The sequence below is a fragment of the Bombus terrestris genome, chromosome 9 (assembly GCF_910591885.1).
Source record: "Bombus terrestris chromosome 9, iyBomTerr1.2, whole genome shotgun sequence".
Lineage (NCBI taxonomy): Eukaryota > Metazoa > Arthropoda > Insecta > Hymenoptera > Apidae > Bombus > Bombus terrestris.
Window position 1 is genome coordinate 18,846,717 of NC_063277.1, and position 17,312 is coordinate 18,864,028.

The 17,312-nt window shown below is 49.0% G+C and overlaps 1 protein-coding gene across 6 annotated transcripts in view; it reads right to left on the reverse strand.

Moving 5' to 3' along the window:
• Positions 1–1,240: 1,240 nt before the first annotated feature.
• Positions 1,241–17,312, reverse strand: part of LOC100642338 (homeotic protein spalt-major) — a 73,803-nt gene continuing 57,731 nt past the window's right edge. The window contains exons 1-8 of one of the 6 annotated variants that reach the window (XM_048408882.1): positions 16,765–16,868; positions 10,155–13,682; positions 9,090–9,223; positions 7,933–8,208; positions 7,196–7,463; positions 6,505–6,653; positions 5,879–6,052; positions 1,241–5,397 (exon numbers count right to left, since the gene is read on the reverse strand). In XM_048408882.1, the coding sequence (XP_048264839.1) occupies positions 4,990–5,397; positions 5,879–6,052; positions 6,505–6,653; positions 7,196–7,463; positions 7,933–8,208; positions 9,090–9,223; positions 10,155–13,476 (4,731 nt within the window). In that variant the 5' untranslated portion in view covers positions 13,477–13,682; positions 16,765–16,868 and the 3' untranslated portion in view covers positions 1,241–4,989. Of the gene's footprint in view, positions 5,398–5,878; positions 6,053–6,504; positions 6,654–7,195; positions 7,464–7,932; positions 8,209–9,089; positions 9,224–10,154; positions 13,683–14,580; positions 15,466–15,742; positions 15,977–16,764; positions 16,869–17,312 lie in introns of those variants that run through there. The other 5 variants (XM_048408879.1, XM_048408881.1, XM_048408878.1 and 2 more) reach the window with 5 other exon arrangements.

Genomic DNA, 17,312 nt, shown 5'->3' on the forward strand with positions numbered 1-17,312 from the left:
CGATAACAAGAACAAGATAAATTTATCATTGCCAATAGCCTGTAAATGAAAATCCTTGTACAATTGAAAATACAATCGCGCGGCCCGTAATAGCAAGGAATAACAGTTACTTACGAAACTATGTTTAAAAAGTCGTCTAACTGAAAGAAATTAAAGCGCGACATTTGACAATGAGATCGCCTTTCCACAACTTTTCGTTCGTTCTTCGATATTCCATTTCTCCTTGTCCCTTTGCTTCGTTCGGTTTACAGAATTGTTCGAATTAAAACTGGCGCTGGTTCTTGGAAATGACTTTTCGAGCAAGGTCTTTGGAAATTTTCTAATAACTACGCCGATCTCGTTAAACGATATAGCAATATCCAAAAGCTAGTGAACTAGTGGTCGGTGCACTAGAGATATCGATCGTAACGGAGGAAATTATAGATAAACACAGGACGCGATATAGGGAAAAGACAAAGTCACCCTAGCCGATTCGTAGGAATATCGTACGTGCGCTATAGACATTCCAAGCAGACTTTAAATACAGAAAACTCACGCGCACCTAATAAACGATAATTACATGGCAGTACACGCGGTTATTTTCGCAGAAATGTCACTCGTTTCGACGACACAAGCAGAAATAAAAGTTTAAACGTTTACGCGTAAATCCAAAGTCAAGCTATGTGGCGAACGTTCTTCTGGCAAATTCTGGTTAATGAAAAAGAAAAAGAAAAATAAAGAGAAGAAAAAGAAAAAAAAGAAGAGAAAGAATAATATTTTCCATCGAGTTTAAGATCTTTTACAATTAACGCATCATCTACCCGTTTGTCGGTAACGCGAAAATAGGATGTTTAGATGGTAAGGCATTTTATGAAAAGCGCGTTCGGTTTCACAGTCTATGAAATTATTGACTACGTACCTCGTCGGTGACATACTCAACGCGTATCGGTGGCGATTATCGCGTCTAGTCGGTTTCCATTGAAATTGCAGACGGGCGTCTATTCATTCCTACTCTACGATATGGTAGTTATCGCTGCAACTGCTACAATATCGACAGTCGGTACGATAGGGACGGATACGTTGGTATACAAGCTAGTCGGGAAAGTAGAGCGCGAACAAACGTAAATTTGAAATTGCGCAACTTTTCACTTTGCGAATACGAATCGTCGCGAGCATGAAAAGTACTTTTGCAGGTCGCGATGCGAATTGGCGTTTAACGATTTTCACGTAGAAAAACGAAAATGAAAACACCGGATGCAACTCGTTCTCATAATAATTGTTTATTGTTGAAGTGATATAGATATAATGATCCGTAACGTAATTCAACTACAATGAGACAAGTTGCGTAACTAGCAAGATTCGTGTTTATACATGGATTATACAATATGTACAGAAAACCTAAGATCGTACAAGCAATACTTTGTTTTGGACAACTTCACAGGACTTGCAATCGGGGAATAGCTGCCAGCCTTTCCGTGCCCCCTTTCCCATCTTTTCTTTTCTTTTCCTTTTACTTTTTTCATTTTTCTTTTTTCTCGTCCGTTCCTTAATTTAAAAACGACCATTGTGCAAGCACGCGAAACATCTGCACTCGTGAAACTAGTAAACGTTCCACTTAACTTACGAAACATTTCTAATAGCATACTAACGACTTACATCCACTTCTCTAACCCGACATTTTCGCCTTTTATACTTATCGTGTGTTTGTTATTTACAACGGTATCTATATACACGTATATATGTATACGATAGTCACTGTGAAAGGAGACTTTTTGATTGTTTCCCTAAACACTACCTTTTACACTCTCGAGCGCTCTCTTCTAGTATTAATCCTAGTATCGTTTTCTTCTTTTCCTTTCTAACTCGAATATACATGTAATTTCGGTTTCTTCTTCTTCTTCTTCTTCTTCTTCTTCTTCTTCTTCTTGCTTCGTTTTGTCTTCTCATTGTTCCGGGATGAATCGACAATCATTATCGGACCGTGTTTCTTTATAAAAGGAGCGATAAATTATCGCAGTTAACTTCTTTTATCGTGGATTCGCGCGACCAACGATTACTATCGTAAAATAAACGCATAACCGCCGTACGGATGGACACGTATGTTTATCGAGATGGTTTTTAATGAATTTCACAACGAACGTAAGAAACGAAATACTGCTAAAGGCAGGTGGATTCGACCGTCTGCCAGTGACGGTCGACCGTGCGTGAATCGATTCCATTTCGTGAGCCATATTTTCAGAAACACATTTACGCGAGAACGTTAAACGAACATTCGTACCCTTTGTTCTTTCGGTTGCTCGTTCCACGCACTCCTCGTACAAATCTGTCCGCTTTGTTCCCGATGATCGAAGCCGTTAGTTTCCTTTTACACGCGGATGGAACGAGATTTCATCGAATTACCGAATCGTTATCGAGAAATACGAAAACAGAGAGAAATTATATCTTTCGAATATACTTTCTCCTTTCAATTCGTTGAAAAGGTTAATTCTGTTAAAATATATATTTTATTTCCACCGTTACACAGTATCTGCGTACGTTCGTAGGAAACTTTCGTCCGAAATTCGCCAAGCATTTCTATCTAACGTCCTCGATCGTAATAATTAGTCGTTTTCCGCAATTCTTGATCAACGTATAGCCACCGTGGAGACCCGGAGACCGCGACACCGCGATACACCGTCGCTCCTGTTATTATCCTCTCGTTTTGCAACCAGAGTTGTCGAATCGACGGAGTTCTTAAAAAGTTACGTCTAAGCTAGTTAAAAATCAGATAAATTACGTAAAGTGCTTAATGGACACACGTATGCAGCATTGCTATCGTTACTTTTTACACGTTTCTTTACATGCGTATCGTATCTCATCTATTATTAGTATTTTTATTTATTTATCTATCCTTTGCTCGCATTTAACGATTAAACGCGAGAACATACAGGAAAGCCATTATACGCGAGAGTATTAACTTTTCGAGTACGAAGGAACGCGATCGATCGCGCACGGTCCACGACGTATGCTTGTTCGATCGCCTCGCATCGTATTCGCATCGTATTCGCATCGTATTCGCATCGTATTCGATACATCTCTTCCCAACGTACGATTACCGATAACAAATAATTTCTTCAAATTCCCGTTCATTTTCGTCACGCGGCCTTTCTAAACGAGGTTACCGCGTCTCTTCGTTACCACTGAGCTCGCGTAATATCCATTTCCAACCCTTGCTCGCTTTCCTAACAAACACACGTTCGGACCAAGCGACATTATCGTTCGCGCCCTTCCGGATAACTCTTCGAGAATCCCAGCGTACAAAATAATATCGCTTGTCCCGGTTTAGCTTTTTCCATCCAGCGATCCACCACATTGCTTTCTTCTCTAAATACTTACGATCTTTCACGTTCGATGACAAATCAGGTAAAAAGCGTAAACAAATTTTTATATAAACTTTACCAAGGTTACTCGGTAACTTTATCAAACCGTTTAAATCTGTCTGTTTATCTTAATTCGATCGTCGATAGATCATCGTCGGAAGTTATGCAACGTAGTAACGATACTTATCTTCGATATGAAGAAATTAGAAGAAAGAGGAAGACCAGTCTCGTGAATTCCGTATAAACGCGCGTGCAATCATAGGCGTCCGATAACACAGCATCGATTCTACGCGTAACGATGCATCGTTGACCGAGAAAGAATCGCAGCTCGACCGAAAGGGCGGTTGAACGAGGTGTTGGACCTAGGAAAACACTCGAGATCGATGGGTATCGGGGGAACGCGAAACGACGTCGGCTGTCTTTCCGTATAAAATAACGACGGGACACGTTGGCGGTGCGCGCTGTACATCCAGTGTAAATAATAATACTATGATACAAAGTATAAGTACATTGGTTTAAATGATTGCAGGCTGCTCCTCTCGTATCACAGCGAGGGTGCTGCCGGGCCCGCTTCGAAACTCCTAAAAACGCCGTTCTCTCGGAGGAAAAAAAAAGAAAGAAGAAAAAAGAAAAGAAATGAAAAAAAGAAGAAGAAACGAGAAAGAAAGCGACGCATGTACTCGCACGTGTATACAACTCATACCTCTTCGCGTCGATACAATATTTATATATCTATATATATATATATATATATAATCATCTTCTTTCTTTATGTATATATTTATATCTTCCTGTACGGGATATCTCGTATAACCGGTGGTTGTACCTCGAACATTCTTATTTTCGTCTACGAAATAAAGTCAAATGCTGAAAAGAGATCGGCTCGAGATTCTAATCGACACCGAAATTTTGAAATGGACGACGACGCGCGTTTTAACCTCCGCGTTGCATCGCGTACGAGAAGCACAACGTTCGGAGGTGGTATCGATCAGACAATATACCCCGTATAGGCGCATTTTATAATAGTAACGTACGATAACTCTAAGTGAGGTGACCACCACTGTCGCGTATGGACGGTCAGAGTGTGGAGGGCCAGGACGTCGCGGCGCCACGTGTCTTGCGGCCCTCGTGGACTCAGTCTAGGCACCGCGTCCGTCGTCCCTCGTGCGAAAGCACGTGACGCGGGGAAGAGTTCTCAAGAGGGACCCGGTTATCGAAGTTCATGCTCCTTCCAAGGTCCTCTCGATCGCGTTTAAGACTAGTGTGACAATAGGAACATGGTATCTGCTCTGGCTCTGGGGATCAAGAAAGATATGTCGCCGGACGTTCCGTACGTCCGAGTTTTTCGGCTCGCGAAATGCACTGAAACACTACTTCCGGCTCCATATAAACGTCTCGTTGCTCTCTCTCTCTCTCTCTCTCTCTCGTTCTCTCTTTCTCTCTCTCTCTCTCTCTCTCTCGTTCTCTCCCGCTCTCGTTCTCTCCCGCTCTCTCTCTCTCCCTCCCTCTCTCTGTCTCTCTCTCTCTCTCTCTCTCTCTCTCGTTCTTTCTCGCTCTCTCTGTCTCTATGTCTGTATGACAGCCAGGACGGAGTTCAGTCACCGAAAACGTGAAGCCTCGAGGAAGAAGGATATGTGTCGTTGACGGAGGTTCACGTGGCCAGTCCTTCACCCCTGGCCGCCGCGGGCGGCGGAAGTCGAGCCGAAGGTGGAGTCGAGTTGCCGTCCGACCTGGTCGGCGGCTCCCTGTCGAAATGATGCTGAAGAGCGTCCCCTGTCCACGAGGACACGTTCGCGCTGCTCTGATTGCTTCCGTTGGAACTTGGCGTGCCTGGCGAGTGGGAGGGCGACGGCGTTTGAAATAGCATGGATCCAGACGGTATCGAGGACTTGCCGTCGAGCAGCGGTCCGTTACTGTTCGCTGCCACCATCGGTTGCTTGTCCAGGGGGAAGCCAGCTCCAGCCGCGTACACCGAGCCGAATAATCCAGCGTACTTTCCAGCGGCCACCGAGTGACTCGGTAGACCGTTGTTGCTTTGAATCACCGAGATCTCGTTCAGCTGTAAGCAACGCGCGCCCCACCGGTTAGTTTTGTTCGGCGGCGATCGAACGGAATTACGAAACTACGAAGGAGGCGAAAGAAAGAACGATCGCAGACTCTAGATAACTTTTTTAGATCGCGCGTATTTTCGTATCGTTGAAGAAAAAGTACAATCACGGTTTTTTCTGTCGCGGTATCCGGTCGTTTAGTGGCACTTTGTCCGGCGTTATTCTTCAGGTAGTTAGCTTTTAGTTGGTAATGCACGGGCAGGTTAAGACGCGCGACTATCCCGTTTATCGAAATCTGATCGATCCCGTCTTCGTGCTTTTCTCCGCGCGTTTCCAAGCACTGGCGATTCAAAGAGCCAACGAGTAGTCGATGCAGCCGTACCGTTCGATTCCTCCAATCCTCCTCGATATTATCGAAATGCTAACGATCAAGGCGAACGAACGAGATGGAAATCCGTCTTCGCGATAGGAAATTTTCAAATGATCGCTCACCTTCTGCTGCACGCCGTTAAGGAATGGCGCGGGTAGATACGGATAGAAAAGATCCGGCCGACGCTGCAGAAACTCCGAGTCCTTGGGAGTGATGGGTAGGGGAGGCAGATCCAGGGACATTCGACGACCTCGTCGAGAAGCTCCGTTGGTCCACATATGAGTACCCATGTGTACCTACGATCAGAAGAAGCGAAACCTCCAGTCAACGCGACTGTTAACGATCTTCTTCGGTGTCGCTGATCTTTCATCGAGCTTTCCAGTATCTTTCTGTTTCGTTCCTGTACGTTACGCGTCAGCGTTAGTACAAGCGGTAGCAGCTAGCTGATGTTAGTGAATAAACTCGAAGAATCCAGAGACACGGGGATAACGGGATAGCGGACAGAGAAGAGAGACAGGAAAACTGACGGACAACAGAGAGAGTAACGGAAAGAGACAGAAATAGAAAGAAAGAGAGAGAGAGAGAGAGAGAGACATATATATATATATATATATATATATATAGAGAGAGAGAGAGAGAGAGAGAGAGAGACAGAGACAGAGACAGAGAGTGAGAGTGAGAATGAGAGTGATAGTGTGAGTGAGAGAGACAGACAGACGGAGAGAAACAGGAAAAATGATGCGTATACCTTGAGATTGCCCTTGGTGGTGAAGGCCTTCTGGCAGACGGTGCATCGGAACGGTTTGTCGCCTGTATGAGTTCTCATATGGATCTGCAGCGCCGAAGATGAGGAGAAATTCTTATTGCAAATCTGGCACAAGTGTTTGCTCGGCACGCCTGCAAATACACACACAGAGTTTCGCTGAACAGACCCTGACGCAAGTTTAACGAAGATTCTCAAGCTTGTCTCTTTTCTTCGAGAGAGAGAGAGAGAGAGAGAGAGAGAGAGAGAGTGAGAGAGAGAGGAGAGAGAGAGAGAGGAGGGAGATAGATAAATAGAGATAGATAGATAGATAGATAGATGAGAGAGAGAGAGAGAGAGAGTTTTATCTCGGAAAAATTATCCGTTCGCGGGCGAGATTCAGGACGGAAGACGAAAGAAAGGAGAAACGAAAGAGAAAGCGAAGCAACTTGTCGGCAGGGAAGAGAGCGCGTGATGCGGACGGAAGCGCAAGCGAGTGCACGAGTAAGCGAAGCTGGTGTATATATGTGAAACAGCGGTGGCGGCTACTTTCGCGTTTCGATCGAAGCTCGACGGCGATCTCTGGTAGCGAGAAACAGTCGAACCTGGCAAGCGAAGCCTCTTGGATCGTTCGAACTGTGCTCGATGAAGAAGCAGACCGATCACACGCTTTTCAACCGGTTTCCAAGCTACTTACTGGCTGGTCTCTTTGGTGCTGGCAGCTCCCCCTCTGGCGGCGATCTCTTCACAGCGATGCTTTGTTCCATCGAAGTCGGAGGCATCGGTGGAGGAGGCGGTGGGGGCGGTGGCGGCGGCGGCGGTAAGCTCGAATCCTCCGTGCACATCGGACTTCTCGAGGTTTCGTGCTCCTGAGATTGCTGTTGGTGTTGTTGCTTCGAGTCACTGAACAAATGCGGCGGCATGTCGCGGATCTTGTGAGTCAGCATGTGCTGCTTCATGTTCCCCTGTGTGAGAGAAAACATTGTTCGGTTACATCGTCACGAACCAGACAGCTTCGAGTTCAATCACTTCATCGATCACACCACTCTGCATAATTTCTCGCGATTCGACGTCGTATCGCTTTTCAACATTTCCTTACTTAGACAAATATTTTCTATAGGTTATTCGGACAAAAGGAACAATCACAAATTCGAAGGCTTTTTCAATTAGTCGACTGGCCCAAATTGAGTCGACGTTCCATACGCTCGTCTTGCCAGGAAAAAACAAGAAAGAAGAAAGAGGAAAGAAGAAAGAAGAAAGAAGAAAGAAGAAAGAAGAAAAAAGAGAGAAGAAAGAAGAAAAAAGAGAAAAGAGAGAAGGGAGAAGAGAGAAGAAAGGAGGAAAGAGAAAATGAATGGCGTAAGGTCGAACGAAGAATACATAGTGGTGTTATCATAATTGTTGTTTCATTGTCAAAATGCAGCAGGCTCTTACCAGGAGGCCGTGCGCCGAGGGTAGAAGTCCGAGGGCGGGCGACATCAGCGGGGGTAGGCGGATGGCAGGATAGACAGGCGTCAGCCCCCGCCCCCCTCCGGCTCCTTTCCGCCCCCGGTTCTTCCGATCCTCAGGTCGCCGCCGCCGCCTGCGTTTCGCTTTTTCTCGACTACTGGCGCACGCTGATCCAAATTGAGGATCGGGTGAAGTGATCGAACTGTTAGCGGGCAACGGTTGAGACGCACAGATGCATGCTTGCTGCCCGGAACCATCGTTCTGAAAGTATCGTAGAAAAAACAAAGATACAGAGCTGGCCAAACCTGAACCGACTGGCGCGATTTGCATCGTGATTTTCTATTTTTTTTACGATTATCGATTCGTCGTTCGAGTTTCCGTTAATACGTTAATTCGGATATATCGCATTAGTCATCCATTTCCCTCTCTAAAAGCAACAAAGCGTAAGCGTTCGCCGCGAAGGAATCGCGCAACTGAATCGCCGACACGCGTGTATCTTTTTTAAATGTGCTATTAGTCGTAGCGTTGATCGATATGATATAGCGTTACTTTTACATCGATTCGTACATATCGGCAGACAGAGAGCAATCCGATGCACTCGAAACGCGTCTAACGGATTGCCACGAGACGCGTTCACTTACAACTACGAAAATCCACCCTTCGTGTACAAATGTTTCTTCGCGTTCTTCCTTTCGTTCAATTCTTTTCCCCCATATTCCCATATTCGTTTATAAAGGCCGATCGCGTAATTAAAATAACGAAATGAATCAAGCGTTTAAAGTTGTTCTCGTATCGTGAAGCGTTCGAGTCGTTAAAAGAGAGTCAAACTGGAAATTTCGATAACGTCTTACGTCTTTTTCTAGCGAATAAGTGCAAATGGTTGCTGCAACGTGGCAAAAAATCCGTCATAACCTTTAAATCTCAACGATTTAAATCTCAAGCGAAGAAAAACGATTAGGAAAGAATACCGGAAGAGAAGAATAGATTTACAGGTTATTAGGAACGAGGCGATCGTATTCGATCGATTCGATTCGTTGCACGATTCCTCTCGACGCTCGTTTGGCGAGCAGCAAACAATTCTCGGAATGAGCGCGTTCAATTCCATCGTCCCGATCCCATCGAACGTAAGAAAGTTACGTTACCTTTGTGGAAAAGCCTCTGTCGCATATGCTGCATTTGAAAGGTCGTTCCTTCGTGTGGCTCCGGTAATGAATCTCCAGCGCGGAGTTGCACGCAAATGTCTTGTAGCAGATATTACACGTGGTGTTTCCACGCACTGTAACAGATCGTACTTCTTTACAATTGCTTCCCGACACCTTCACACGCTTCTACCGTCCGTGAAAGCAATTTGTAACCGCGATTCGACTCTCGTAAACTATCCGTCACGAACGCGAAAGACAGAAGAGAGAGACAGAGAGAGATAGGGGGGGGGAGAAAGAGAGAGGGGGTGAGAGAGAGAGAGAGAGAGAGAGAGAGTGACAGAGCGACAGAGAGAGAGAGAGAGAGAGAGAGAGAACAGGCTCTAATCTAATCGTCAAAACGCGCGAGCGAACGCCAGCCGAGAACGGCCGCTGGCGAACGCGAGCCTCCGGAACTCGAAGCCGATCGTTATCCCCGTGCCGTAGCTGCTCCGAGAACAACGTTAGACTCGCTTGGTCTTCTTCGACGGAAGGAGTGAAATGAATCGTACAGGCAACAATCCGTTCTTTGCAAAGAAATTTATTTATTTACTTATCAAATGTCCATAGTTTCGATCCTTTCTTACGCAAAAAAGGAATACATCAACTGATATTTGTGTACGCAAGTTTTGTATCTAGTCTATCCGTACTTTTCCTTCTTCTTTTTTTCTTATTTTTACGTCGAAGAGTGTGATTCAAATTAAGAGAGAGCGCGCGAGAGAGAGAGAGAGAGAGAGATGGAGAGAGAGAGAGAGAGAGAGAGATGGAGAGAGAGAGAGAAAGAGAAAGAGAGAAAGAGAGAGAGAGAGAGAGAGAAATCATAGGTGTTCAAAGAGATAATAAAAAGAGTGTCAAGCGGGAGGGTAGGAGTGCTAGGTCCGGCTACACCACAAGTAGGATACGTCGATATACAGCTTGGATAAAGGTGGACGAATCAGTCAGACTGGCGGTGAGGATCGGTGAATCGTGTCAGATCGATCGGGAGGTGTAGCAGGAACTGCAGCTCGCCCTGATGCTAGCAGCGCCTACCTGCTGGCCCTCCGACAGCCAGGCCGAGCGGGTTGTAGGTGGACGTAGCAGCCAACACGGCTGACGTGGTCAGGGAAGCCAAGGGCCCGGCGGCGCCGCTTCCAGGAGTCACGGCGTTTATCGAGCTGACGCTGTTTATGCTCGACGAACCGATGCTGCTGGTAGACGGCGACGATGAGACCGCTTGCAGCAGGCCTGCGAACATGCCGAACGGATGCGGATGGTGGGTGGTGGTTTGCGGAGGTGGCGTTGGCACCGACGCCACCGAGGTCGGAGTGGACGATGCCCGAGGCGTCAAATCCAACGGCGCGCCAGCATTCGGCGGACTGTTGCTCTTCTCGCTGCCGTTGTAACGGTGAAACGGCGGCGACCTGGCGGCGTTTCCTATCGTCGACGCGGCTGTCGTCGTGATCGTTCGCACCTGATTCTCGAGAGCGGCCAACGAGGTCGAGAAGCTGGGCAAAGACACGTCCTTGTGATCGTTTTCTTCGCTTTCGCGGTCCTGCTCGTCTTCTAGGTCGCCGCGACTCGCGTCGCGATTGCATCTCTCGTCCTCCTCTCTGCGATCGTCCTCCTCGTCCTCCTGGTCGTCCGCTTCCTCGCTGTGCTCCTCCGCGTACCTTGCCTGATGCTGTTGCTGCTGCTGCTGCTGTTGCTGTTGCTGCTGATGTTGTTGTTGATGTTGTTGCTGTTGCTGCTGATGCTGTTGTTGCTGATGATGCTGCTGTTGGGGCTCGTCCTTCGCGTCGATGTCGTTTTCCTGAGCCTGTCTCTCCAGCTGTTGGCGAGTTGGAGGAAAGCTTAACGGGAATCCAGGTCCCGCGGGGTGAATCGGTGGAAAGCCTTGAGGAAGGAACGACGCCAACGGATGGTGCGGATAACCCGGCGGAAACTCGTTCACCTCGCCGGCTTGAATTTGCTCCGGACTGAGCTCCGTCGGCTCGCCGGTGTGCAATCGTATGTGCTGCTGAAGCACCAACGCGTTGGTAAATTTCTTGTGACAAACGGGGCACTGATGCAACATTCTGAGCGGCGGTTTCGCCCTGTGCACGCCCATGTGAGTCTTTAGGTTACCCTTGGTGGTAAACGCCCGGCCGCAGATCTTGCACTTGAACGGACGTTCGCCCGTGTGAGTCCTGTAATGCATCTGCAGCGCGCTCTTGCAGGACAGCACACGGTGGCAGATAACGCACTGGTTAGGATCGGTCAGCTTGTGCTCGATGTTGTCGACCAACTGCTGCAACTTGGACGTTTCCGAGGTCTTGGTTATCTCGATCAAACTTTCCCAGGAGTTGTCGTTGCTGCCCGGCCGTGGCAACAGACTGGAATAGATAGCCGGATCCTTGGCCGGATCGATCATCTCGTTGGTAGAGACGGCGGTGGACGCGTTTACGGCTGGTGGTGCGGCGTGATGGGATATTTGATGGTGCGCCGGTGGCCCTGGGAACAGAATTCCCGCGAACGATGTTTGAAGGCTTCCACTGCTCGCGCTACTACTCGCAGGGGAGGCGCCGGGGTACGCGACAACGTGTTGCGGCAAACGATTGATGGTTCCACGACCGGACAAATTTTCCGGCTGCTCCTCGATCTCTTCGTCTACTTCCATGTCGCCGTCTCCCTCAAGTCGACCGCTCATCTTACTGTCCATGCTACAGTCTTCGTAAGTCTGCGGTTGAGAGGGTGGATTGACGGAGGATTGGGGTGAATTTAAATACCGTCTGGTCGTCTCCTCGAAATCCTCGCTCTCCTCCTCCGTGGGCTCCTCGGCCTCCTCCGGCTCTTTCTTCGGCGTTATCCTCTCGGTCGGTTCCTGGCTCATAGACCGTTGCTGTCGCTGGTATTGTTCCTGCATAGGCGATCGTTGCTCCAGCTTCATCTCGTCCCTCTGCTCGAGCTGCTGCTTTTGATGATGATGTTGTTGTTGTTGTTGTTGTTGTTGTTGTTGGTTGTGGTGGTGATGGTGGTGATGGTGATTGTCGTGAAAGGAATGACGAGAATTGGACACGACCGCGGGGGAATGTGGCGAGGTGGTCGGGGCAGTGGTAACGGGCTTGCTCAGGTTCTCCGGCACGTCCTGATCGTCCCGATGAGCGACAACCGGCGATCTGTACAAGGGTGGCATACCGGGAAGGGCTAAACTGAGCGGCAAGGGCGGCTGAGGAGGTAAGAAACCGTGCGCTGCCGCCGGGTGAAAAGAGGGATGGTGAGAAGGTGGTGGCGGCGGCGGTGACGGCATCGGTCTCTGACCGGAGGCGATTTGTTGTAGCAAGGGTGGGTGGTACTTGTCCAGGTGTTCCGGAACGGGATTCGGGTTCATCTTAACATGTGGAAACTTGGCCGTATGCCTCTGGAAGTGGACCTTCAGGTTCCCTTTCGTGGTGAAGCGGCTGCCGCAGACGTTGCATTTAAAGGGTCGCTCACCTGTGTGCGATCGTATGTGGATCTGAAGCGCCGAGTCGCTGCCGAACACCTTGCCGCAATACCGACATCGGTGCTTGAAGAATGGCTCGCCGCGACCGCTACCGGACTTTGAATCGTACGGGGAGAGACGGGAGCCTTTTCCACCCCTGAACGCCAGCTCGTCGGCCAGGTTATTCGCCAAAAGTCCCTGGCTCGCGTTGTCCAGCACCTCCTGCGCTCTCTTCTGCAGCATCTCCAGGGTGTTTGGCTCGTGCAACGGTGGCGGATCGGTGTTGGTTATGATGGACGAAGCTAGGGAAGAACTGATCGAACAGAGAGGCGGTATCTGATGAGACATCGGCATCTGGCTACTGGTACTGGTAGTCGAGGTCGTGCCGGTCGCGTTCGACGAGACCAACGGGATATTCAACGGGGACGCGCTGCTGGTCGGCGTGGGTCTTTCCTGAGCCAGGTTCGGCGTCACGGGAGCCGGCGAGGTTTGCCGATGACTCGGTGGACGCGACGACGGAGGCGACGTTAGGCTCGACAAAGGTTTAGGCTGGATGATCGGCGACGGAGATATCTCCTTGGTATCCGACGGCTCACCCGGGCCTTGCTGTTGCACCGACTGATTGTGCGTGATGGACAGTTGCTGCTGCAGTTGGCTGATCAGCTGCAGTTGAAACACTTGCTGATGTTGCAAGGTGTACAGGGTGCTTTGAAGCAACGCCAAGTCCTGCAGAGCGGCCTCGCTGTCCGCGCCTCCGGCCAACGCCGTCGCCGCGAACTGTGCCACCGCCACTTTCGTGTTCTGCAGAGCTTCCAGGGTGACGTGACTAGTTCCAGCGGGCGGGAACAGGCTGCCAGCGGCGCCACCTTCTACGAAATTGTTGTTGTTCTCCGCATCCTGCCTGTGATGCATCTGCTTGCGCGATCCTTCCTCGTCGTCCTCTTGCTCGTCCTGCTCGTCCACGCCTTCCTCTTCATCCTCCTCCAAAGCGTCTTCCTGATCCTTGTCGTCCTCCACGCCCTGATGGCACCTGGATGCCGTGAGGTCCACCGCTTCGTCTCCGCCGACTCCTCCACCGCCACTCTCCTCGCCATCCGACGTAAACTCATTTTCTTCACCTGCAATACACACGTGACACCGCGATTAGCTTTTAGCCGTTAGTTTCTTTCCAACGTTAAATATCCTACGAATATTCTATATTATTTCGTTGCTACTGGAACTGCGCGTAGAAACTTGTATCTTTTTCTATGTACGGCGACGAGGAAGAGACATAGAAGCCAGATCGAGCTACTTTCCGTGTAGCGAGGACGACATCAACGCGAAGAAATCGTGCCAAAGAATCATCTGTATTCAACGTTCGAATCGTTTGTGCGTATCGCACTAATGACGAAAAAAAAGATATATATAAAATACATATAAGTACGTATATACAATATATACAAAGCATCGGTCGTTCGAGATACGGTGTGTCGTGTGAATTTCAAGTAGACAGTTGAGCGCGTTACCGATGCAGCGAGGAGCATTCGACGAACCAACTTTACATACGTATTAAGTAAGACGAGTAGGGGTATATGGTACGCGTGGAAGCGCTGCACGATGCATCTTCCTTATTCCAAGTCTAATCATCGATCCGGAAGGTTCAAACATGTACATGCTTCTCGCGGGAGAAACTTGGTTGGTCGTACAATTTTCACAGCGTATGAGAAACGAGAATATGCGCGACGAGTTTCGTCGTTAAAGACGCGAATGTCCAAGACCTGGATTTTCATGCTCGACAACTGGAACGGATTGGTAAGAAGGTGTTGGGGACCGAGCAAAACGTTTTATCGTTCGTACGTGACGAGTATGACGAATAGCTTATCGATCGATCGGGCTGAATCGATTACAAATCTCGATTGACAACGCCATTTTGCTACGAACGATAGAGGAAAATTGAGTTTAAAAAAAAAAAAAGGAAAGAAATTTTCTAGATAGCCTACAACGATAGTTTGAATATTTTACAAGCGTTTTACGTACTCTAGGTCGGTCGAGCTTGCAGCTTGCAACATAGACACGTGAGAAGGTAAACGTTCGTGTAAACGTATCGAGTCCGATTCGAATCGTTCGATCGATCCAAGGATTTCGCAATACCGAGAATTTGTACGTTTCAATTCGATAAGAAGAGAGAATAGGAAAGTAACGAACGCCGGCAGCTGAAACCAGTTTAACGGTCGAAGATGAAAGCTCATAAGGTTTCGCTTCACGATTAAAGCGAACGCTCGCCAAGGCTGGAACGGGCCGAACGCTTGGCAGGTCGGCGCGTCATATTTAAAATGTACGGTGTCGCGGTGAAACCGAGGCAGAATGATTAATCGGATTCGTTCCGATTTTATTTACCACCCAGGCTTATCGACACCGGATAGAAGATGGCGTTCGTAGGATCGGCGCGCACGATTTTTCGTTCTCGAAAACGACAACGACACGACACGAAAAATATAACGGGTACAAACGAAAGGAAAACAGCGGCAGAGGAGCCCGTGACGATAAACTCGGTGGAGAGAGAGAGAGAGAGAGAGAGAGAGAGAGAGAGAGAGAGACAGAGACAGAGAGAGAGAGGATCATGCACGTTCGCGTCGATGATAAGAAACGACGCCGCGGCGATCAGTATTCCGGAGCGCGGCGCGCGAACCCCACACCGCTGGAAACTTTTAATACGCGCACCGGGTCCAATGAAAAATGGAAATCGCTCGATTACTATTCCCGACGGACCAGTCGGACCCGTTCGAATCGCACCAGTTACAACGTTTCATTCGCCACCCGATGTAACCATCCACTAGAAAACTCTGCAACCTGCAACTCGAACAACTTTCCATCACTCGTAGTACGCGAGACGAACTTTTCTCGAACGGGGAAAACGTAGAATGAAACGTGCAACGTGATCTTCTCTGTGACGGGAAAGAGAGGGAGAGGGAGAGGGAGAGGGAGAGGGAGAGGGAGGAAGACGGAGAGGAGAGTGGGGGAATCGGGGAGGGAGCATAGGGACCAGAGGGACCGGAGGGGCCGGAGAGGCCGGAGAGGTCAGCGGGGCCAGAGGGGCCAGAGTGGCCAGAGGGGCCAGAGAGGCGGACAGAGAGAGGGCGAATTTGCGGGAAGTCGTCGGCGCGGCGTGGAGATGCGTTCAAGGTCAACGGTTGCGTACCGGAAAATCGCGCGCACGAGAGTCTGGAGGATCGGCAGATGCCCTGCTTGACGCCGCGGCATTCGAGGCGGCGCGTGATGCTCCATCTCATGAGCTGCATGATTCCACGGGTTCGCGGAGCAGGAAGCTCGTGCGTGGCGCCGACTCGCGGAGGCGCGTGAAAGTTGCGCTGCGTTTCGGCCGGACGTCCGCGTGTCGAACGATGTCATCCGGCAAGGACGAGAGAGAACCGACTGATCGCTTGGTAAAGAGCCGGCCTGGGCGTAGGTAGCGTCGCGTCGCGCAACGTCACGCGTCACCCTTTCCCCCACCCTGTCCTCCCGCGCTCACCCCCACTAGCTGGCCCTCCCTCCACCGCGCGCAAGCCTCTATACATACGCACGGTTATGACAAGGAAGGCGGCGCGGTTCATAAATCAGGGGGTAAGAGGCGGGGCCTCGCCGAACCACTCAGCGCCCGGTTATTAATTATCATACAGAGGGAACCCCTTCCTCGCCGGTTCCACCTACGCCGAACCGACTTCCGGATCTACGGTTTCGTTGCGTGCGAACCGGCCACCGGAGTCATACGTTGCACGCGTCCGCTTTTCATTTCGCTAGCCGCGAGCCCAGTCTCTCGGTTGCCTCGGGCAGGCAGGCGGGGGCGGCGGCGGCAGCGCAGTGCGAGACGATGCCGCTCGTCGAATAGACTCCCTTTGGTCCTCTGGAATGCGTCTAGAGTCTAGACGTCTCTCCTTTCTTCTTTTCTTTCTCTTTTCTTTCTCTTTTCCTTCTCATTTCTTTCTCTCTCTCTCACTCTCTCTCTCTCTCTCTCTCTCTCTCTCTCTGCTCTTCCACTTTTATTTCTCTTTTATTTCTCTTTTCTTCCACAGGCGATTCTCGATTCGAACACGGCACTAAAGATTCAAGAATCTGGCGGTGAAAAAGGAGCCACGTATACTTTGCTTGGAGAAATGCTTCTGAGACGGAGGTGCTTAAAATAACGGGAAGACAGATTGCTACTTATCGACGCCTTCTTCGTACCTCTGACGTTTCTCCATCGTTTCGTTATCTTCCGGTTAGTCTCGAGATTCTCGGAATAGTCAATGGATACGACCTTTTACAAATTATTCCAGTCTCGTTTTGTTTTGTTTCTTTTGGTTTTTTTTTTTTTTTTTTTAACCAGAAATTGCGTAGCATTTTCTAGTTTGCTAGTCGCGATCAACGCAAATATCCACTTTCCATTTTCATCGACGACCAATCGATTCAAATTATTTTCATCTTCGATTGTCCTCGAAGCGGCAACAAGATAACCGTACCATTAGGCCTGCGGCGTGCTGCTTTCGCTTTAAACCAGCACCACGTCCTTCGAAAAAGCTGTCCGATAAATTTATCTCGATATTTGCCGATAGCGTCGAACAGCGTCGAAGGAACAACGATGCTCGAATTTAAAGGAAACCGACTTCTCACCGTTGGATACCGTTTTACTCGAGAAACGGAAAGCTCGTTTTATCGTTTGTCTCTTCGATTCTTTGCAAACGTATTTAGTTTCGTGTAATTTCATAAGTAGCGACGAACGACGGTCGACGATT